The sequence below is a fragment of the Vicugna pacos genome, chromosome 23, assembly GCF_048564905.1.
Source record: "Vicugna pacos chromosome 23, VicPac4, whole genome shotgun sequence".
Classification (NCBI taxonomy): Eukaryota; Metazoa; Chordata; class Mammalia; order Artiodactyla; family Camelidae; genus Vicugna; species Vicugna pacos.
In genome coordinates, this window is record NC_133009.1 from 5,062,527 (window position 1) to 5,085,769 (window position 23,243).

Here is a 23,243-nt window from a genome sequence, read left to right on the forward strand (position 1 = left end):
TCCACCTGGACACAGTCTTATTCACAATAACAACTCGCATTTGCATCACTGCTTACATGTTACATAACCCTCTCTTGTCCATTTACTCATTGGATCCTCAGAACAAGCCTAGGAGATGATATGTTACCTCAGTTTTGCTGACGAGGAATCTGAGGTTCAGCAAGGTTAATACTGCCCCTTCCACTTCATCAGTGAAGCCAGGACTAGACCCCAGGTTTCTGGGCCTTTACTGCTGTGTTTTCATCCACAAAAGGTATCAGCCAGCCTGCTCCCCTCTGATAACCTCTCACTCACCCACGTTCCCCGCTAGGAAGGCTGGGGGCATCCTGATCCCCCTGTGTGGTTTCTCACCTTTTGGGGGGTGGGTAATTAGGTTTTTATCTATTTATTTATTTAGTGGAGGTACTGGGGATTGAACCCAGGACCTTGTGCCTGCTAAGCACATACTCTACCACTGAGCTATATCCTTCTCATCTCAAGTCTTCTGCCAAACTGGCCACAGCCATCCCAAACTCCCCACCTCCCAGATGTCAATCTCTCTCTAAGCCTGCCCCATCTCTTCCTCTCCCTCCGTCTTCCTCTGAGGTCCTCCAGGAGGGCTTCTGCCAGCTCTGGGGGGAGGGAGACAGGAGAGGGACCAGCAGCGGGAGGAGGGAGGAGGGAAAGATCCCTGCAGGGAGCTCCTCTGGGCCTCAGGGGCCCTAGCCCTTAGCTCTATCCTGCTCAGCTCCGGGAATGTCAGCAAGGTTGCGCAAAAAGCGAGGAGGAGAGAGATGCCAGTACACAAGGGTGGAGGAAAGGTTAGACACAGGAAGCCGTGGGAGAGCCAGCCTGGTGTGGACCATCCTGATTTCCCCAGACAGACTATCGTCCCCCTGGGGAAACCTGTTGGTGAAGTTCTAAGTAGCTCCTTTAGCTTAGCTGAGGTCCTCCTGAGGTCACCTCAGCTAAGCCCCTACCAGGCAGGTTGTTTTCTCTGTTTCTTCCAAGCTGACTGGTTGAATGGGATGAGCCTTTCTGCCACGGAAACTGAGGTCTGGGGAGCCTGAGGGGACAGTGGGGGGCACCAGGGGCTGACGCTGGGGGTGGGGAAGGGGATGACCCTGCTGAATCCCAGCTGTGACGCCCACCTCCTTTTTGCCTGGTGTTCAGCGGGGGTGACAGCGATGTCACGGGTGTGGAGTGCCAGCCACATGTTGGGTGCCAAGCAAAACAGCCAGGGCAAGTATATGCATCATCGGTGCCTGGGAAGGAAGGCCACCAGGAGAAGTGAGTCTGGCGGAAAGACCTGAAAGAAGGAAGGGAGGCACCTTGCTCGCTGGGGGCGGGGAAGACATAATAAAACTCTGTTGAGCTAGGACGGGAGAGAAGGCCCAGGCCGGCGCTGGAAAGGGATGCCCCTCACTCTCCCCTGCTCTGCTTCTCCCAAAGCTTGTAAATGCCCCAGACATGAGCCAGCCCAGGCCCCGCTACGTGGTAGACAGAGCTGCATACTCCCTCACCCTCTTCGATGATGAGTTTGAGAAGAAGGACCGGACATACCCACTGGGAGAGAAACTTCGCAATGCCTTCAGGTAACATGGCCCGGAGCCCAGACTCTTCTTTCCTCTCTTTCCCACTAAAATCCTCCTGCACCAGGGGCATGGCTCCTGCGTCAGCGTCCCTAAGACAGGACTTGGGGAAGCCTTGGGGAAGTGAGGTTCTGAACCCTGCATTTGAGATCCTACATCTCATCTCTACTGAGACCCCCAAGGAGGACGGGGAGTGGGAGCAGGGACCATCCACAGCTCAGAAGGGTTGTAAGGCATCCCCACCCCCCTGGGTGAGGTCTTGCCATATTCTCAGACCAGTTGAGTCTCTCCTGGGTTCTTAAGGGAGCTGGAGAAGAGCTTGCTACCTCCCGCCTCTTCTTCTGTGTCCTGTCTCTTCCATATCAAGAAAAATCTGAAGCCTCCACCACCCCGTGCACTTTGTCCTCTTTCCCTCCGGGATGCTCCTTCCATTCCCCAGTCCAGACAATACCCAGAGGCAGCCCCTGCATTCCTGGGCTCTCCTAAAGTGCACCTACCAACAGGTGGTCTCACCAGCCCCCGGGCTCGTTCCCCTTTCAGATCCCTGGAACTGGGCTGGGGCGTTGTGAAACCATGCCTATAAAAAGGGGGCTCTGCCAGGTGACCTAAACCCACAGTCCAGCTGCCTGAGGTTATAAGCTTCACCTTCCCCCTTCCCAGACGTCTGGCTGACCTCCCTCAGGCCTCACTGTGGTCTGGCTTACCCATCCTCACTCCCCTGGGGAAAGCGCTGATTCAGTTACCTGGATTCAGGTCAATGGCAATAGCTGAGGTGGAGATGCAGGTGGAACTGGTTCAGGCTGGGGGAATCACCCACTTGAGTCTTCGCTGAAAGCCCTCGTCCAACCCTCCCTCTCCTGGGAGGCTCCTTCTCTGCCCGGTTGCAGTCAAGGCCATGAGTGCCGGTGTCCTGGCACCATTTCCACAGCTGTGCCGCTTGGACAGGTGGGCTCTGCCGGCCTTTGTGTCTAAAGAGTTTAAGTTTGGGTTGTTTCTGTGCTGGAGGGATGAGGGTATCGGCTGTTGTCCTGAAAGGTGAGGACGATGAAAATCATAAAGGAAATTAACAGTTCCCACAAGGCTGGCAGGAGAGCCTTGAACGGTGCCTGACACACAGAAGGTGCTCTGATAGGTATTTGTTTAATGAATGAATGAATGTCTAGAAAGCGAATCCCTCTGTCCATTTCCCGCTTGGCTTCTGGAACCTCTGTCTAGGTGTTTGGCATCTGTTTCCAGCTCTTCTCTTAGGCTTCAGAATGTTTTGCACCAAATATGACAGGCTTGCAAGTAAGGCTGGGCATGTACAAGCCCTCCCGTGGGCTGTTTCTCTTCCCCAAGCCAGCTCTCCACTCACGAGTCCAGTTCCCTGACATGAACAAACCTGACAGTTTCTGCAGGGCAGGTTCTCTCTTAGGACGATGCTTTAAACTAGTCCAAGTCCAGCTCCCCATCCACCATCCCAGGGTTGGGAGAGGCAGCTCCCCGCCCCAGGGGAGACCAAGGAGTCAGACGTTGACGGTGATGCTGTTTCACGAAGTGTTGGTTGGGACAGAAAAATCTATGCAGACTTTGCAGGGTAGGAAGCATTATCTGTGTCAGTTTCAGCTTTGGGTGACATCCAGAGGACCCGGTGTCAGAGAAACTACGGTTGAGCAATAGCAGAGGGCAGCAATTGGTGCTGGGCAGGCAAGGAGGCCTAATCAGAGCAGGCCAGTGAGTCACCTGATGGGCCCTGAGTATTTGAGTTCCCTCATCTGGGAGAAGGAAAGCAAGCGCCTCCCACCCTCTTTCAGTCATCAATCCACCAGTTGTCACCCTTCAGATTGAAGGCCCTTGTTCCTACCGCTCCGGAGCTGCTATGAAAAGACCTCAAGGTGTTCAGCAAACAGCAGAGAAATCAACTGTCCCCACCCTGTGTTGACCAACGAACAGCTCCCCATTCTTCCCTCTCCTGAAGAATTAACGGGGGAAAGAACTCCAGCCTTGGAGTCATTGCACACGAAGGATGGTGGGTCAGCAGAGGTGCACCCTGCAGGGACAACGGAACCTTCCTTTGAGGGGCAGTTCCAAGAAACTGCCCCCACTCAAACTGAGTTTCAATTCAGGCCCATTCTTTCACTTATTCATTCATCCATATCAACAGATATCTACTAAGCACCCCAGTTAATGCACGAGGTATACAAAGGCGAACAGACTTCTCTCCATGGTGGGCTTTACTGCGTAGTGGGAGAGATAGATGGAAAGCAAGAAATTACAGCACAAGGTACACACAATGCTGCAGGAGCCCAGACGAGGCTGCCCGGCGCCTGTGTCCCATCCGACCAGAGAAAGGCCATCTGAGATGGGGGCTGGACTTGACATCTCGGAAGGCTAGGCCACCCCACAATCCATACCTTTAGCCAAACCTTGTAGACTCCCCAGGTGAGCAGCCAGCGCTCAGAAGACCTCCAGCTGATGCCCAGGAAGTGGGGATGGCTCTCAAGAGAAAGTCCCTGCCTTTACTTCTCAGCATCCCTGCACACCCCACAGTGCGCCTGCTCACTGACTGTTGAAAGAGTTTGGAATGAATGAGGGAGGGGATGAATGGATGACCAGGAACAGGATGTTATAATCTCTCCCCGACTTGGAGTGTCCAGGCTGTGCAGTACTGACTGGAAACCTGCCTTCATCCCTTCTAGGTGTTCCTCAGCCAAGATCAAAACCACGCTGTCTGGGCTGTTCCCCGTGCTCTCTTGGCTCCCCAAGTACAAGATCAAAGACTACCTCGTCCCGGACCTTCTTGGAGGCCTCAGCGGTGGATCCATCCAGGTCCCACAAGGTGAGGGGATCCCCTCAGCCCAGCTTATTCCTCTCCCCGCCCCTACCCTCTGCGACCTCCATAACCTGACCATGCCCCTGGGCCTTCAACCTCTCTGTCCTGTTCAGGCATGGCATTTGCTCTGCTGGCCAACCTTCCTGCAGTCAACGGCCTCTACTCCTCCTTCTTCCCCCTCCTGACCTATTTCTTCCTGGGGGGCATACGCCAGATGGTGCCAGGTAAGTCCTCTCCCCTCTCAGCAGGCAGGGTGTCCTGGACCACAAGGAGGGATGGGTGGGTGGCAAAGAGGATTTGGGTGATTTCCCATCTGCATTGTCCTCTAGTTGGTGCTGGGTGGTCCTGGAGGGACTGTCACTGTGAGTGTCAGTCCCAGGTCTTCTGTGACCTTGAAGAAGCCTCTTAGCTTCTGGGAGCTCACTTAGCATTAGCTGTTCAGTCTCCCTCCCTGGAATTGTGGGGAAGACTGGGTGGAACAAGATACACCATATGCCATAAAGAGCTCAACAGAGATGAGAAATTACTGTCTAACCCCCAGAGGGGTCCCAGCAGGCCACTTCAGGGACATTTGGAGTCCTCCGGCACTAAGTGAGATGGAGAAAAAGGTCTGTTTTCTGGCTCAGGCTCTGCTTGTATTTCCCAATCCATATCCTCATGTGTCCAAGAAAATAATATTAACAGTTGGGGTGAAAGCACCTTGAAGAGTGTAGATCCTGGTTAGATGTGAGCGGTTGTCATGCAGGAGAGGAGCCTTGCAGGCATGGGACTCCACCCCCGTAGGGACTGGGAGCCCCTCTCTGGTTTCCATGGGTGTGGTCCAAACCTCTGACTTTTGCTGGCTGGGTGGGGCACCACAGGTACCTTTGCCGTTATCAGCATGCTGGTGGGTAACATCTGTCTGCAGCTGGCCCCAGAGTCGAAATTCCGGGTCTTCAACTATACCACCAACGAGAGCTACGTGGACACGGCAGCCATGGAGGCGGAGAGGCTTCACGTGTCAGCGACACTAGCCTGCCTGACTGCCATCATCCAGGTGAGGGGGACGGCCTCCGTCTGCCAGGGCCCCACCTCAGGAAGGCATCAGCCCACCCTGGCCCTGCCTCAGAGTCCCAGTTTTGACATTGAAGCTGCCATTTAGGGCTCTGCTTCCTTCCTCTTTCCCATTCTGAGGCCACAAAAAACCTTGAGAAGTCAGAGTATCTCCTCATCTGCCTCCAGCAGGTGCATAAGACCAGCATCTGCTCTAAGAAAACTGTCCTGAGCTAATGGCTGTCCAAAGGACTCGGGGCCCCTTTCCACTACCCTTTCCAGTGCCTGGCTGTCTGCCAGCACAGTCCTCCAGTTTCTCTAACATCCCTCATCCCGCTCCAGCCTCCTCCGCTCCAAGCCACAGCATCACCTGCACGATGTAAATTGCCTTTCCACCACATGCAAAGGACTGCCAGGTTTTACGAAGGCACACACAGCTGGACAGAATATCAGAGCAGGAAGCAACCTCCGAGGGCACCTTTCGTTCATTGATTCATTTGATTAATGTTTTTTCGGTTGTTTCACTGTGCCAGGAACTAGGCTAGGCTCTGGGGATAGAAGATAAGAAAGAAAGAGACCCAGTTCTCAAGGAGCTCACAGCCCAGTAAAGGAAGTAGCCAAATCAACATAAATAAATGTGTCGGCAGTGAGATAAGTAACATAATGGAGCTAAGTACCAACAGCAGTGGGAACACCAAAGGGAAAGTTAGGGAAGGCCTCTCCTCAAAGAGAGGAGGTGGCATATGACCTCAGCCTAAAAGGATGACTAGAGAAGGGAGGGTACAGCTCAGTGGTACAGTGTGTGCTTAGCATGCACAAGGTCCTGGGTTCAATCCCCAGTACCTCCACTAAAATAAATAAATAAACCTAATTTCCACCCCCACCAAAAATTTAATAAGTTAAAATTTTTTTAATTAATTAAAGGATGACTAGAAGTTGACCAATAACCAAATGAACAGGGCACAGAAGGACAGTCCAGGCAGAGAGAACAGCACCCCAAAGCACTGAGGCCTGAGAGAGTGTGAACTGACCAGGGAATGGCAAGACAAGGAGTTTGGTGTGGCCAGAGGGCAGGGGGCCTTTGGGAAATGGGCCAGAGAAGGGGCCAGAAAGGTAGGGGGGGTCAGACAATGAAGTCTGAGGTCCCCTAAGCAGTAGCTTTGGGTCCAGTTGGATCATTCGGACCATGGGGAAGACGATGGGTGGGAGGTGGGTTCGAATCAAGGCAGAGGACCTGTTGGGAGATGATGCGAGGTCCAGGCAAGAGTGATAAGGGCTGAGACCAGGGTGGTGGCCATGGAGGTGCAGGGTGGACTTGAGGAACATTTTGCCAAGAGCCAGATGAACAGAGCTTGGTGATCAATCGGACATGAGAGGTGAGGGAGGATGACTCCCAAATTTTTAGTTGGCCCACTGGGTGGATGGGTGTGCCGCCTACTGAAAGAGGAAACACTGGTGAGTACCAGGTTCATTTTACAGACGAGGCAACTGGAGCCAACGAAGGTGAAGTGCAAGAGGCCCGGGCCCTGAGGGACTAAAGGTCTGCTGGCAGTAAAAGACAAGGTCACCAAGGGTGCATTTCTCTAGAACTACTGCCATCCAGGGCTGCACAGACCTCCGCCCTGGTGTGGGTCAGGCAGGTGCGGGAACTGCCGACCTTTCCTGGTCTCCTCCCACCCTCCTCTCCTCTCAGATGGGCCTGGGCTTCGTGCAGTTTGGCTTTGTGGCCATCTACCTCTCCGAGTCCTTCATCCGGGGCTTCATGACGGCCGCCGGCCTGCAGATCCTGATCTCCGTGCTCAAGTACATCTTTGGACTGACCATCCCCCCCTACACGGGCCCAGGGGCCATCGTCCTTGTGAGTCTAGGAACACACCCCCGAGAACGGAGAGGGGCTTGAGCGGGCACATAAGCGGAGCTGACTGTCTTAAGTTGTGAGCACCTCTCTATCAGATGTTCTCAAGGACAGGCTGGGTGACCAGCTGTTCAGAGAGGATTCTGAGGGGTTCCCACTTTGGGAGGGAGGGTCAAACACATCAAACACATGACCTTGAGGTTCTCTGTGGTTAATCCCTGCAGAAAAGGAGAGGTACGGTCTCCATCAGTTCCCCGTTCCAGTGCCTCAAACCCTTCCTGCCTGGGAAGTCCTTCCTTATGTCTAATCTCCATCCCTCTCCTTTAGCTTGAACTCTTTCTAGAGAAACAGGATGGGATCAGCACTGCCCTCCCAGTATGAGCTCCACACGTGCCCTTTGGGAGACGGTGGTGGAAGGTGGGACGGGGTGCATGAGCAGGGTGTGGATTTTGCTTTGGTGTGCCTCCCCGAGCGCTGACGACGTCCCTTCACTGAGCCAGAAGCTGGGTGAGGGGTGGTACGGGAGGAAGGGGTGGGAGCCCATGGGTGTGATGCTCTCTCCCCAGACCTTCATAGACATTTGCAAAAACCTCCCCCACACCAACGTCGCCTCGCTCATCTTCGCCCTCATCAGCGGTGTTTTCCTGGTGCTGGTGAAGGAGCTGAATGCCCGCTACAGGCACAAGATCCACTTCCCCATCCCTACAGAGCTGATTGTGGTAAGGACCCCGCCTGGGACTGAGGTGTCGGGGCCCAGGCAGGAAAGGCTGTGAAAAAAGGAATCCAGCTCCAGCCAGAGCCCAGGGAGCCCCTCCACTCACCCCTACTGTCAGCCTGCTCACTGTCAGCCAGTGTGACAGGAAGTAGGGGTGAATCCACCCCACCCCTCCTATATAGCCCTGGTTCCCACTCGTCCTGCTCCTCGCGTTGCTCCTCCTTAAGAAGACAGGGCCATGGGAATAGAGGTCCTCAGAGGAAAAGGAGGCTTGAGAGAGATCCCTGCCCTGGCCCCAACTTAGAGCCAATCCTCATTCTCCACTTTGGGGTTTGCAGGTGGTGGTGGCAACAGCTATTTCCGGAGGCTGCAAGATGCCCAGCAAGTATCAGATGCAGATTGTGGGAGAGATCCAACAGGGGTGAGTCAGGGAAGCCGGGGCCCACCCACATCACACTCCCCACCTAGGCTCAGGGGCTGAGATGAGATGAACTCTATGAAGGTAACTTATAAACTCTATGACACTGACCAGCTCTGAATTATTCCTGCTACTTATTATGGAGAAGAGTCACACAACCAGCTAATGCTGGCTGTTTCAAGAGCAGGAAGTCTTAACTGCCACACATAACCTCCAAGTCTCATTCAGTGGATGCTGTTAAAGCAAAGCCTCTCTGATCAGTCCTTCTCTGGTTCTTCGCCTTGCTCTAATGCATTGGCTTTTTTACCACGTGGAAGGGAAGCTATTAGGATCAACATAATTCATTAAGCATCTACTCTTGTGCCAGGTACCACGCTGGGCCCTGGGCGGGGACGGGCAGTGGTGATGCTGCAGAGTTGGACAGGGTGATGGAGAAAAGGCTTCACAGCACTGGGGGCTATGGATCTGGGGACGGGTGAGCCTAAAGAGTCCGGACTCTGGATGTGAACAGACGAGGCCCTAACACTTACTAGCTCTGTGATCTCGGACAAGTTATGTTCTCTAAGCCTCTGGTTTTTGCTTTGTCAATGGGAGTGATGGAGCTGCCCTGCAGTGTGGTCCTGGGGATTCAGACTGGAAAGGGTCATTCCTGTAAAGGCCATGGCACAAAGTGGGGCCCGGCTGGTTCCTGTGGGTTGATGAAGGACTCGGAGCCCTCCCTCTCCTCACACTCTTGGGCCCTGCCTCCTTTCTGGCTCCTTGGCAGGTTCCCCACTCCCGTGTCGCCTGCGGTTTCGCAGTGGAAGGACATGATTGGCACAGCCTTCTCCGTGGCCATCGTGGGCTATGTCATCAACCTGGCTGTGGGCCGGACCCTGGCCAGCAGGCACGGCTATGACGTGGATTCTAACCAGGTAGGTCCGGCCACCCCTGGCAGGGCTGAGCAGGATGGCCCAGAACCCATGGAGTCCTGGCAAGAGACAGCTTGGGGCTCTGGGTTGAGGTGAGGAAGGCTGCCTGCCTGTGGGGAGGGAAGACTCTAATGCCAAGAGGCTGACTTCTACTTGATTGGGAGTACATGGCTTTATAGCAGTAGGGGCGCTCTTGAGTTCTAGATCAAGCTTGAGTTTGTTTTGGCCTGTACCCTGCATCCCATCCCCCATCCACCCTAGCTTCCAATCCCGCCCCTGTGCCCACAGGAGATGATCGCCCTGGGCTGCAGCAACTTCTTCGGCTCCTTCTTTAAAATCCATGTCATTTGCTGTGCCCTCTCCGTCACTCTGGCTGTGGACGGCGCTGGAGGGAAGTCTCAGGTGAGCGCTGGACCAATGGAGTAGGGGAGGAGTGGGAGGTGACCAGAGCAATTGCCCCAGAGAAAAGGCTAGCTGCATCTCCGACCTTCCTCTCCCCTCCTTAGTCTCCACCCCACCAAAGGCATCTACTGGAAATAAATCAAGAGGGAGAATTTCACACCTATGCCCTACTCCCAACCCTTTCTCTGAATAGATCTCAAGCCTGTGCGTGTCCCTGGTGGTGATGATCACCATGCTGGTCCTGGGGACCTATCTGTACCCTCTCCCCAAGGTAAGAGCACAGCCCGAGAGCAGAGGCCAGCGAGAGGCTCCAGTAAGACCAAAATCCCTAAGAGCTGTGTGGCACCTTACAGATTACAATGTGTCACACTTTGTCCTAATTACAACCTGTGAAGTAGTCAATTCTCCCCATTTTACAGGTGAGGGAAACTGAGGCTGAGAGAATCTAGGTGACCTGCCCATGGTGATACAGCTCACAGGTGCCGGGCTGGTCTCAAACTGCAGCCTTCAGACCTCAGAGTCCATGCCCCAGTCAGTGTTGACAAGTGCCTGTGGGTGCCTGGCCAGGAGGGCTCTCGGCACAGGGCCGCTTGGGGATGAGGGAGGAGGGGAAGGGCAAAGATGGGCCCTGTGTCTGTAGCATCTGCACTCCCCAGCCCTAAGATCCACTGCAAAGATCTGGGGCGTCTGCCAGCGGAGGCGTTCTAGAACTGCAGCTCTGTCCTGCCAGGCCGCAGGGTCAGGCATTTGCAGGATGGGCCGGAGGAAGGGGACACCCCGGGTAACAGGGAGCAATGTTCTGCTTCCCCAGTCTGTGCTAGGAGCCCTGATAGCTGTCAACCTCAAAAACTCCCTCAAGCAACTCGCCGACCCCTACTACCTGTGGAGGAAGAGCAAGCTCGACTGTGTAGGTATTGGGCGACCTCTGGGTACCCATCGTGCCGTTGCCACCTTCTCCAAACCCACAGCCCTGTCAGCTCTTCTATCAATGGTCCCTCCGGTTGGCTGCCCCCTAATTAGCATCGCCAGGTGTTAAGAGCTCAAGTTTCAGAGTGAGACATCTTATTTTCCAATCCTAACTCAACCATGGCCAATTAGCAAGTCCCTTAACTTCTGAATCTCGACTTCCTCATCTGCGAAATGGGTATTTTATATTCTTTACCCACCAAGGATGCTTATGATATAAGATAAGATAAGGAAAGAACATACCATCTGAACTGTAACTCTGGTTCGATAAAACTTAGCTATTATTATTTTTATGATTTACAGTTCCAAAGAAAGCAAAATGAAATCACTTTAAAATAACAAAAAAGCCTAGAACCTAAAGCCAGCAGACCAGGATCTTGAGCAGGTTAGGTTACCAGACTTCTCTGGAGTTCTGTCTCCTCCTCTGTAGTGGCGGTGATAGCCGCGGCTGCATCACATGCTGGCTCTGAGGATTAAACGAGATCATAGTGGGAAACCGTGTGACCATAAAACACTCAGCAGACATGACTTACTGTTTTGATTACTCACATTCCCAGCACATCTTCCACTAGACAGTAGAAATGAGGCTACCTTGTATTGACGCCACTGCATTATCCCCACTTATGCCCCGCCACAAGCTATGGAAGGGGATTTACTAACCTCCTTTCAAGATTATGAAACCAAGGCTCAGAGAGGTTAAGTAACTCATCAAAGGCCACAGAAGTCATAAGTGGTAGAGTCAGGACTGGAACCCCAAGTCTTAGATGGCAAACCTCTGGGCTATACTGTCTCCTAGGGAAGGAGGCTCGCCTGCATGGTAGGGGAAGGACATTCTTAAATCCAGAGGAGTGACTGGTCCATCTGGGGTCCTCCAGTGAATGAGGATGGGGGGGGAATGATGTCCCCATTCCCAGCCCCTAAATCTGCTTTTACCACATCCCAACGACCCCGCACTACAACAATAATCCCTGACATTTACATAGCACATTGGGGTCCCCTCTGAGCGTCACAGTTCTCTGCAGCAGAGAGGGCAGATTTGTTTCCTTTAGAGGAACCTGGGGGACTGTGAAGTACCATAGGAGAGAACAGTCAAAACTGCAGCCAGTCCTGCCCCTCCCCACCCTCAGCCAGGCCCCAGGCTGCCAGGTCAGGAAGCACAGCTGAGCACGCGTCAGACGCACAGCTGGGTGAAGGGAACTCACGTGTGTTGATCGCTCACTGGGTGCCCATCACTAGGCTAAGAGCTTGTCTTCCTTGACTCCTTAATCCTTTCGCGAAGCTGGTGTTATTACTCCCCCTTTGTGGATTTGGCAACTAAGGCTCACGTAGCCAGTAAGCAGGAGAAGGAAACTTGGAACCCAGACGTATCTGACCCAAGACGCACACTCTCGTCACCACGCCGTGCTGCCTCCCTGTGTGTCCCGGGGTTGCTATCACACTCAGTCTAAGGGAACTGGGCAAGTGTATTCAAAGCGCAAATACATAAAACAGTGCAAAAATGCCATGAAAAGGGAAGGGAGGGCCTGAGGTTGTGCGGGCAGAGAATGGCCTTGGCTGATGCAGGAAGACTTCCCCAAAGGGGCAGTTTTCTCCCCAGGCCTGCTCTGACATCTGTCTCCCCGCAGTGCATCTGGGTGGTGAGCTTCCTCTCTGCCTTCTTCCTGAGCCTGCCGTATGGCGTGGCGGTGGGCGTCGCCTTCTCCGTCCTGGTTGTGGTCTTCCAGACCCAGTTGTAAGTAACAGCCCCTCCCAGCAAGGCTGCAGTGGGGCCCCCGGGCTCCCATGCTGAGGCCAGGCCCAGCCCTCTGCGCCCTGCCGCCTTCTGGGCCTGGCACTGGAGGGAGAGCCGAGTCCAGCCAGGACTCTCACAGGCTGGGCTGTGTGACTCCCCATATCCTGAAAACTCAGAAGAAGGCATCATGGTTTCAGAGGGCTGGGCGCCCAGAGAAAGTAGGGGACGACCTGGGTGAGACTTAGTGTCCTTCCAAGGGCACTGCCAGCTCCCAGACTAAATGGGACCCCACCCCAGGGGAATACCAGGCCAGAGGACAGCTGTGCCCTTCTTATAAAAACATTAAGTAGAACCGACAAGGGGGTCCAGGCCAGGGCAGGAAGGATGCTGAATGTTAGGGAAACCCTGTCTTCTCTTCTTGAGAACTCAGAACCAGGATGTGATGACTTCAGGGCCACTTAAGCTTGTCACCTTGTGTAACCCACCCCTTCTCCCCCGCAAGCCCCAGTCTGGGAGCTATGTCAAGGAGCTGTCTGTCATCCCTCTAATAATAGCCCAGCCACAGGCCACCAGGCATGTGTCTCCAGTGCAGGAAGACAAACACCAGTTCAGGGTGAGGAAGGGACCCTCTGCCCTGCCTCTGCCCAGTCCCCAAGCCCCTGCCCCAGCATCACTCCCGGCCCATCCACTAATAGCATTCTCTTGTATTTTTCTTTTCCTTCTTCATCTAGTCGAAATGGCTATGCTTTGGCCCAAATCACAGACACTGACATTTATGTGAACCCCAAGACCTATATTAAGGTGCGTAATCCAAGCTTATGACCCTTCTCTTTTGCCCTACCCACCCCTCCAATAAACGAGGGCTTTTAAAGAAAGCCAATAAAGACCTTGCTGCTCCCTGAGCTGAGTGTCCCTATTACAGGCCCAGGAAGTCCAGGGGGTTAAGATCGTCACTTACTGCTCCCCGCTCTATTTTGCCAACTCGGAAATCTTCAGGCAGAAGGTCATTGCCAAGGTAAGGCTCAGTCCTCTGGTGACCAGAGGGGCTGGACAGACTGTGCCCAGAAGATGCAAGAGAGGAAGCTGGGAGCCAAGAGCAGGCCACCTCCAAAGAGGGTGGAGGTCAAGGCTGCTCTGGGCTCTCTCCCTACAGACGGGTGTGGACCCCCAGAAGGTGCTGCTGGCCAAGCAAAAATGCCTCAGGAAGCAGGAGGAGGGGAAAATCATGCCCAAGCAACAGAGGAAGTCTCTGTTTATGAAAACCAAGGTGAGCTGAGTCTAGGAAGAGCCCATGCCCTCTGCCCGGCCCTCTCTGGTCTTGTCACCTGGTGTCCCACCTCCCAGCATGCTTCAAGGCAAAGACATCAGGTCTCTGTGGCCATTGCCTGGTGGGTATCCCCTCCTTGGGGGAGAGGCTGCCAGCCCCTGGGGTAACTGCTGGACCCCCATGGCCCCTCATTTTCTGGCTAAGATAGGATATGCCCATGGACTTATGAACAGCTTCAGATGGGGAGCAGCAGTGATTTTCTGGGGTACCCAACCAGCCAGCCTGGAGCTAGCAAAGCAGATGTTGTTGTGGGAGTTCTGGAGAGAAGGCGGCAGATGTGGATAAATGCAGAAAGGAGCTCAGTCATTCCCAAGGGGCCTTCTCTCAGAGCAGACTGGCTGAGGCTTCAGTGCCTCTCCTGGAAGAGTCTTCCAACTTGGCCTGGGTGTGAGAAACCAAATGTGCAGGGGCTCCGGGAGACGCTGGTCCTACGGGGTTTTCGGGGCTTGTGTTCACCATCACCAAGTTCAGTGACACACCTCTTCCTTCCCGCTCTTTGCCCCGGCCTCAGCTACGGCCAAGTCTGGTTGATTCTGATGGTCCCTGACTCTGCCCCCTACTCCCACCCTCCAGACTGTCTCCCTGCAGGAGCTTCAGCAGGACTTTGAGAACCCCTCCCCCACGGACCCCAACAACAACCAGACGCCTGCTAATGGTGCCAGCGTGTCCTACATCACCTTCAGCCCTGACAGCGCCACAGCTGCCAGCTGTGAGCCACCAGCCCCTGCTGAGATCCCCAGTGAGCCCAGTGACATGCTGGCCAGCGTCCCACCCTTTGTCACCTTCCACACCCTCATCCTCGACATGAGTGGGGTCAGCTTTGTGGACTTGATGGGCATCAAAGCCCTGGCCAAGGTGAGGCCCTCGGGCAGAGGGAGTGCCAGCCCACCCGCACCTGGGCACCTGCACCCCTACTGTCCCACACCCCCTTTCTTGGGAGGCCTCATTTCAACCAGCTGAGCAAGAAAGCTCGCCAAGGAGGCTAACAGCTCCTAAGATCCCTTTCCTCAAGAGGCCACCAGGACAGGATGCTCTTGGCAGAGCCAGCCTTGCAGCCCATGACAGTGAGGGCCTGGGAGAGGTACCAGAGCTCCAGCCCTGCTGGGCCACCCTGTCCTAGCATCTTTCCAGCAGAGGCCATCGCAAGTTCCCTCTCAGGCCACCCCAGGGTCCTCTGAGTAGAGTTCAGCTTGGCCCTGGTTCATTGTCTGCTGCTCCTTCACACACTCACCCAGACACTCTAGCATCAGCTGGTACCGGCCAACCAAGGAAAGAACAAGAAATAATTATCAGGGCCCCGCATCCTTAGGCCAAACAGGCAGCTTATGGGACACCTTAAATAAATGAACACATCTGATAACTTCTCAGCAGCCACCTCCAATGGCAAGGAATCAGCAAACCTCAGAGATGGCCCAGAGAGAGGCAACCAGGGGAACCGAGGGGTACAGAGAGCACACAGGCTGATGTCACCATCAGCCAGGTGCACAGAAGGCTCCAAGCCAGCCGTGGGCTCAGTCTGCTTTGCCGGCCTGGACCTGGTGTCCAGGTGGGCGAAGCACTAGCCTCTCTGGGCCTCAGTCCTCCCCTGAAGCTTCTGCCTAAAGCCACAAAGTCCAGAAAGAGGTGGAGTCTGGGATTCTAAGCCACTCAAAGAAAAGGCCTGGCCCCATAAGAAGGGGCCATGGGGACTTCAAGTGGCCGCCTCGTTGGCAAAGGGCATGTCTGCCCCCCCGCGCAGCGGAGCAGCGGGCCAGCACTCCAGGGACAAGTGGTGCGCTCTGCGGCTATTTTTATCCAGGGCTCTCGGGGCTGCTTGTTTGTTTGCTTCCCCTCGGAAGTGCATTTTGTGAATCACTTTTGAAACCCACTCAGAACATTCCTTTCCTTTTGTCTCCTACCCCAACACCCTCCCCGACTGCCCTAGCTGAGCGCCACCTTCGGGAAGATCGGTGTGAAGGTCTTCTTGGTGAACATTCACGGTAAGAGGACAAGCTGAGGGGACTGGAGGGCTGGGGAGGAGATGGGGTGAGCACAGGTTGGTGGGACGCCGGACAGGGAGGGGGCTGGAAATAAGAGCATCCAAGTGCTCCCCCAAACTACTGCCTGCTCATGAGAGCTTCAGACACAAGTCAGGGGAGACTGCGGCCAGGTTACATAGACATCCTAGGGGTCTCAACAACAGCGTTGGAGATCGTGGAGTTAAGAATGGACAACTAGGGTGTGTGTCTCTGTGTGTGTGTGTGTCTGTGTGTGTGTGTCTGTGTGTCTGTGTGGCGAGGGAGAGGAAATTAAGCTTATTTATTTATTTTTAATGGAGGCTCTGGGGGATTGAACCCAGGACCTCATCCATGCTAAGCATGTGCTCTACCACTGAGCTATACCCTGCCCCCACAATTAGGATTTTCACTTGCCCCATCACTAATTTGCCATGTATCCTTGGTCAAGTCACTTTATCTGTCCAGGGATCAATTGCCACCTATGTAAAATGAGGTTGAATTTGGGAATCTTCGAATCCAAAAGTCCAAGAATAAGCGTAAAGCACACACATACTATAACTATCACAGGAAGAGGCAGATAGACATTTTTATACGCACACCATCTCCAAGAGGCACCCATACACAGCCCCAAGGAGGTGTCCGCATCGCAGCGGACTGTCACCTCGTTAGCGTGCGTGTGGAGTGCAGGGACATGGACACACAAACACACAAGGGAGTGGGAAGGCGCAAGCACACACACACCCGCTGCCCGCAGAGGGCCAGCCCCTTCCTGCAGGCCCACCTACCCAGCTTCAGCACTGACTGAGCACGGCCCGGGCTCCATGCGGGCTGCCCTCAGGGAGAGTCTGTGCTGGCGGTGACCTGTTCTGCGTGTGCTCCGGAGTTAGAGTCAGAAGATGCTGCCCACCCTCACTGAACCCTCCTCAGGAAATCATCTCCAGGATTTGGTGGGAGTAAAGGCTCTGTGCCACACATTGGACACTGCGGGACAGTTCTGGGTAAACAAGAGGAAAGACGGCCTCTCAAGGGGCAGAATTGGCTGTCGTTTTAGCCTTTCCCTCTGCAATCACCACAAAGTTCGGACTCCCTGAGTCAAACTGCTTCCTTCTTGCCCTGGGTTGAAGGTTCAGCATCCTCAAGCTCACATTGCCCTCTGCTGTCCAGAACTGATACTGCAAAGCCAATGCCAAGGCCCTAGGACGTAGCAAGAGCACAACCGTCAGGGCTCTTATCTCCTTCCCTCTCACCATCTCCCCCACGCCCAACTCCAGTCCACCGTGGTGTGACCTTTGAAGGTGATATTTCCTCCTTCCAGCCCAGGTGTACAATGACATTAGCCACGGAGGTGTCTTTGAAGATGGGTGTCTAGAGCGCAACCACGTCTTTCCCAGCATACACGACGCGGTCCTCTTTGCCCAGGCAAAGACCAGCAAAGTGGCCCCAGGACATGACTTCCAAGGGGTAAGATGCCTGAACCTGGGGAACCCTAGGCCCCAGGGCACTGAAATAGCAGGACGGGGTGTAGGGGGAACAATTAGACAGAACATAGGAAACAGTTTGGGTTCCAAAACCAATTCTGTCATTTAACTTCCCTGAATCTCAGTTTTTTTTATCTGTGGAATGGGTACCCAAAAGTAACACAGCTACCTCACGGAAGTGTTCTTTTGTTTTTGTTTTAGGATTAACTGATAATTATATCTTTTATGTCACTTGAAAGAGCTTTGTCTATTGTAAAATCCCTGATTATGGAATCTATTGTAAAATCCTTCATTATGAGATAATTTCCAGATCACACAAATACCCAGAGCATAGTAGGTTATGCCTGGTGTCCTGGCATTTCTCCCCCTCCTGCTCCTTCACTCTTTCTCGAAGAGGTTTTGGGGAAGGGAGGGGAGTAAGCCTGCCCATTTTAATTTAGCAGAGCTTGGAGATTTCAGGCTAGTGATGGATGAAGAGTATGGATCAGAGTTTTGTGTCAGCTCCTTGACATTTTATTTACTATCTCAGTAAGTGGTATGCAAATGAGCTACAAATCACAATGTCTACAAATAACACTCCAGAAGGCTGGGGAGGCAGAGAAAGCCCATCCCACTGGGGTCCCTGCCCAGGGCTCCCCAGCCAATCCCACCACCCAGGCTCCCCTCCCAGATCATGCTGCCCTTGGCCTCCCAAGACTCTGTGCCGCAGCTCATGATAAAAAGCCTCTCCTGCCCTCTGTGGGTCGTAAGAAAGGCTTTTCTGGCCCTAGAGCAACCATTTGCTCTTTGCTTTAAAAGACCGAGCAAGGTGAAGCCATCTGTTCTAAGCACTGAATGCCTGCCCAGGGAGACACGGGGCCTGGCGCCCGCCCACAGCACACAGAGGGAAACGGGGAGCCACCGCCTTTCTGGCCTCATGCACCCTGTCACCAGAGCAAAGGGAGGATCTGGAAGAATCTTCATCATCGGGCATTGCATAAATAATGTCCAGTTAATACTGTCTATATATTCTTTAAACTGTATATTGTATGTATTATATATTTACATATTACAGAATATTTTCACATATATATATGAATTATATACACACAGTTTTCAACAGCATGATGAGGTAAAAAGCCAGCAAAGTGAGTTTGATGATCCTACTTTTACAGATGAGGAAAGAAATTCCCAGAGAAGGGAAATGGAGCCCCCAGGTCAGGCAGCTAGCCAATCGCCCTTGTAAGCTCGGTAAACCTTCCCTGCCTCTGAAATGCCCACGGAGGAGGCAGACCCTGATGCACCCCTGTCTGGTGTGAGGACAAAAACCACAGCTGTGCTGAATTTTGTGAGGCAAATGAGGGAGGCGAGGGAGGGAAGGGGCAGGAGGGCGAGTTATGAGTCAGAACACACAGTGCCCCCTCTCCGCCCCCAGCCTGCCCTTGATGCCAATCTGTCATTCCGTTACTGGAGCTCATTCTGCACTGGTTTCCCCCTTCCAGCCTCCAGTGGACCCTGAGCTGTCATTGTATGATTCAAAGGATGACGTCCCCAGCTACTGGGACTTAGAGCAGGTAAGCTAGCGGGGTGGGGGGTCAGGATGGGAAGGAAGGAGACCCTCTCAAACCCAAAGTGTTGGCTGGGCTCTCTCACCTCCAAGCCAGAGCAGTCACCTTGAAGGCAACAACGTTTCTTATCGTTCTTTTAATAGCAGATCTTAATTCTTCTCACTCCCTGCAAGGCATCGTGGGGGAAGGGAGAGTCACTGGACCAAGTCCTAGAGAGCTAATACCTATTCTTAACTTTCCAACGCAGCAGCCACGTGACCTTGAGCAAGTCACGTAAATCACAGCCCAGTTTTCATCTTTGTCAAATAAGGGAAATATGGGTAGTACCTGTCCTGTCTACCTAACAAGATTAGTGGGGGATTCTTTTGTTCTTTCATTAATTCAACTGGTATTTACAGAGTGCCCACTACTTGCCTGACACTTCCAGGGTGGGCACACAGCAGTAAACAAAACAAAGCTTCCTGCCCGTAGCAAACTTAAATTCCGGTAGGGTCAGATGAATTCTAGGGGTGCAAGTTCAAGGGATACAAATATTACTGCAAGTGGACAGGCCTTAAGAACTAAGAACAGAGCCACGGAGGGTATAGCTCAGTGGTAGAGCACGTGATAAGCATGCACGATGTCCTGGGTTCAATCCCCAGTCCCTCCATTAAGAAAACATAAACCTAATTACCTCTCCCCACCAAAAAGAAATAACCAAAAAAAAAAAAAAAAGAAAGAAAGAAAAGAAAAGATAAAGCTTAAAAAAAAAAAGAACTGATAGCTATGCAGATGTGAAGTGTTAACTTCACATAGAATCCTGTGATCTTGACATGAAAAGTAGCCTCACTCGATGTCCTGAATTCAGAGAAATCGGATGACCAGGTTTAGAGAGAGCTGGCTTTGAGTCTATTAGAAATAACACCCCACTTTGTGCCTCTTGCCATTCTTTTTGAGCATGAATTCCAGGGTCCTCTGAACATGTCTCTGCAAGTACGGGTGGCATGCGAGAGGCATTAGAAAGTAGAGCCAGGACCACAAACACTCAGCACTGATTTCTGTCCCCCCGTGGAATCTCCAGCACCTTCCAAAAAACCTGGATAGGACCGAAATAGCTTATCAGAGCAAGAGAGGACTTCAGAGCTTGTCTGATCTCAACCCTCATTTTACCTAATGAAGTGAAGCTTAAAAGGAGGGAGCGACCTGTGCAGGTCACACAGCACTCCTAGGGTGATTCAGAATTAGATATGAAGCATCTTCTCTTGTTCCCTCTGTACCAGTTCATCTCTTGGGCTGACCTTGCTTCTCCCCGGTTCGTATACACACACACACACACACACACACACACACTCATACACATTTCCCCATGGTGCCTCTTTCTGGCCCAGGACTCAGCCACCTGGTGATCGCAACCACTCTGAACACACTGGGTCTAATGCTCTCTCCCCCTCCCCTTTCCTCCCTGTGGCCCTGCAGGAGATGTTCGGGAGCATGTTTCACGCAGAGACTCTGACCGCCCTGTGAGGGCACAGCCGGTTCCGTGCTGCCTCCAGAGCGCCTGGCACCTGGGGCCCCTATGAAGGATGAGCCTGGGATCACAGGGAGTGGCGGGTAGAGGAAAACGCCTCCACCAGGACTCCAGTACCTCTCCATCCTCCTCCTCATCCTCTCCCATCCCCCCACCTCCCTCCTGACATCTCTAGAGCAAGCCTATCTCTGCAGCAGGGAGAGCCACCTCTTCACCCTTCTGCTGATCCTCAGGGCCCCAGCCAGCAACGAGCAAGCCTCCTGCTCACTCCCCCACACCCACCCGCACCCTGTCCGTGGCAGCTGATGGGACTCCTGACTGTCGGCCTTTGAGAGTGAGCCAGGAACAGACGGGAAACCATGTGCGGACACAGGGTGCAAGCTTCAAAAGTATCGTGGGGCCAGCGTGGCTTGGTGTCAGATGATGTCAAGCTGTCACAGGACACAGGGATGAACTAGCTTAGGACTCTGTGACTTGCCCCCTCCAGCTGCCCCAAGTCTGTCCTTGGTGGCTCTGCACCCCTAGGACCATGTTCTCCCACAAAGCAGGGATCTCTGTCTTGGTGACTATGTCCCCTTCCTCTTCATCTCAAGGCTGTAAGAACCTCCACTGCTATTTAGCACATCAGACTCTGGCCTGGGGAGTGGCCACCAGAGCTACCTTCCCAGGGGCAGCCCACCAAGTAGCTGCCCCAGCCTCCTGAAGCATGACCATGCCCCCTGCCCTCAGGGGCTGTTCCCTTCCACTTGAGACTGGGTGGGGACCCAAAAGGGACAGCGGGGTAGCTGGCAGAATCCTCTGGCAACCTAGCAACAGATACCAGTTCTTCGGCACAAAAGCTTTCGGGAATCCCTCTTTGTACTGGAGACACAGAGAGGGAAGGGGTGCTAGTGTCAACCCAGGGCAAACTGGTGGGACCTGGGCCCTGACAGTCCCCCTCACCTCAGAAATGCCTCCCCGACTTGGGAAATCTGCCTTGTTCTCTTCGTTTGGCAAAGAGCCAACGATTTTAACTCTCCCTTATCAGCTTGGGGCCTGAATCGTTCAGCCAGGTGAGGGAGGCTGCCCCTCCCCACCCCAAGGTCACACCCCAGCGGAGAACAGGACATGGAGCAGGGCTGATTCAAACTGAGTCTTCCTCCACAGGCCGCCCTTCACAAACTTGAGAACTGAGGTCATCTCCTCCTAGGGAAGATGAGAAGAGGGATTACGTTCTCCATATATATAAGAAGGTAGAGGCACCCCACTGTTGACTTGAAAATAAACAGGTCCTACGTGCGAGTGTTTGGGAAATTTTCCATGGACATGCACAGAAAACCTTTTGGCCTCTCCCCGCCGCTTCTCCCAAGCTCTTTCAGTGTAATGACCCCTGCCCCACAGGCTGGGCTGGCCCAGCCTGGAAAAACGTCCGAATTCCCAACTTCAGCCTGACCTGCATTGTGTGGTCTGCGTATGTTGAGTGAAGCGGTCAGCAAGCAAGTCTTCTTAGAGTTAAAGGAGGGGGTGCTGTCGAAAAGCCAACAGATTCTTGGCTTACAAGCATTGCTTCTCTGAGAATTCATTATGCCATCTGGCTGCCAATTGAACTCAAAACTTGGAAGGCCGAAGACAATGTTATCTGGGGTTCACTGTGCCCAGCACCCGAAGTGCCAAATTTCAAGAGGACAAGAACCTTAGCCAATGAAAATTCACCGTCCCCTGCTCCACCTCCTGCAAAGTCCAGCTCAGGCCCAAGAGATGGGGGAAGATCACAGAGCCTTGGGACATCCCAAGTCAGAGGTGCCCTTTGAACCAAATGTCCAGAACCCCTGAGGACTTGAGGAAGTGACCGTTAACACCCAGGCCAGCTCCAGACCTAAAAGGGATTTCTGACTCCTGGTGGCCTGGAAATGGGGCTCAAGGAGAGATCCTGCAGTAAGTTCAAGGGTGTAAGTATTCACAGAGCCCACAGTGTAGGTAAGCTTAGAAACACTGGGGTGGATGAAGACCGTGAAGAAAACGTCACTGTTGGAATACTTTGGAAAGAACACAGATTCACACAGACCACTCACTGGACCTGACCAAGGCAGGAAAGGAAGGCAAGGCAGTGAAACAATCCAGAATTTCAATACTTTTAAATGTTCTTAGTGATACTGACCTGTGATGATGTGGTTCCGGGGGAGACCGGGACTCTTGAGATGTTTGTGTAATTTATTTAATTTAAACGTCATTCTCCTTTTGTTCATTTTGCTAATAAAGTGGTTTTGAAATGTGAACAAATGCATGTGTTTGGGTGGTTTTATAGAGAGGCAAATCCAGTCACGTCCAGGAAAACACGGCCTTGCTTTGCCCTGTCCATGGGGCAGCAACTTCTCCATGAGTCTCCCAGCTCCTCTCCAGGTTCTGGTTTTCCATTCCTGGGAATGAATAACCCTTCACGATCCAGCCGAAGAGCAGAGATTGGATCCAGAAGACTGGACTAAAGCATCCTCATACTCAGGACCAATTCCCAGAGCCAGCTCTGTGATGTCTGTGGCCATCAGGGAAGCTGAATTTCCACCATCTCTTGTGTATACATTTCTCATGCTAATCCTTCAACATTCATGGGATGTCTGTCAAGGGCCATTCCCACCCATACTCAGCAAAGCTTTCAGCACCCTTGGTTTGGGGGAGCACACAATCTAATCCCCCATTTCCCTCCTCTGTTTATGAGACCATGCAAGGAGCGTAAAGCCAAAGGACTCAGGTGTCCGACGAGCTAGGTAGATTCTCAATTTTGTTTGCCGACTATATGAAACGGGAGGAAATAAGAGGAATCACAGAAAAAGAACAAAGGCATGAAGGAGACAAATAGGATGAAGTGGAATGAGATGGAGGACTAGAGATAAGACAAAGCAGAGACGGAAGGAAGATCAGAGGGATAGATGCGTGGAGACAAAGAGGTCAGGAAAGCTAGGAAAGACAGAAACAGGTGGAGCAGGAGGAGGATACACT

At 53.1% G+C, this 23,243-nt stretch overlaps 1 protein-coding gene across 1 annotated transcript; it reads left to right on the forward strand.

Annotated features, from left to right (window-relative positions):
* The first annotated feature begins 1,327 nt into the window (after positions 1 to 1,327).
* Positions 1,328 to 22,503, forward strand: SLC26A9 (solute carrier family 26 member 9). Its single transcript, XM_006215473.4, has 20 exons — positions 1,328 to 1,574; positions 4,250 to 4,389; positions 4,497 to 4,607; positions 5,244 to 5,419; positions 7,109 to 7,273; positions 7,837 to 7,989; positions 8,324 to 8,406; positions 9,170 to 9,317; positions 9,603 to 9,716; positions 9,910 to 9,987; positions 10,528 to 10,623; positions 12,308 to 12,414; positions 13,146 to 13,215; positions 13,337 to 13,429; positions 13,568 to 13,681; positions 14,315 to 14,596; positions 15,666 to 15,720; positions 17,054 to 17,199; positions 18,698 to 18,769; positions 20,219 to 22,503. Exons 1-20 carry the CDS (start codon positions 1,450 to 1,452, stop codon positions 20,264 to 20,266), a joined length of 2,376 nt encoding a protein of 791 aa, XP_006215535.1. The 5' UTR covers positions 1,328 to 1,449; the 3' UTR covers positions 20,267 to 22,503.
* Positions 22,504 to 23,243: the final 740 nt, after the last annotated feature.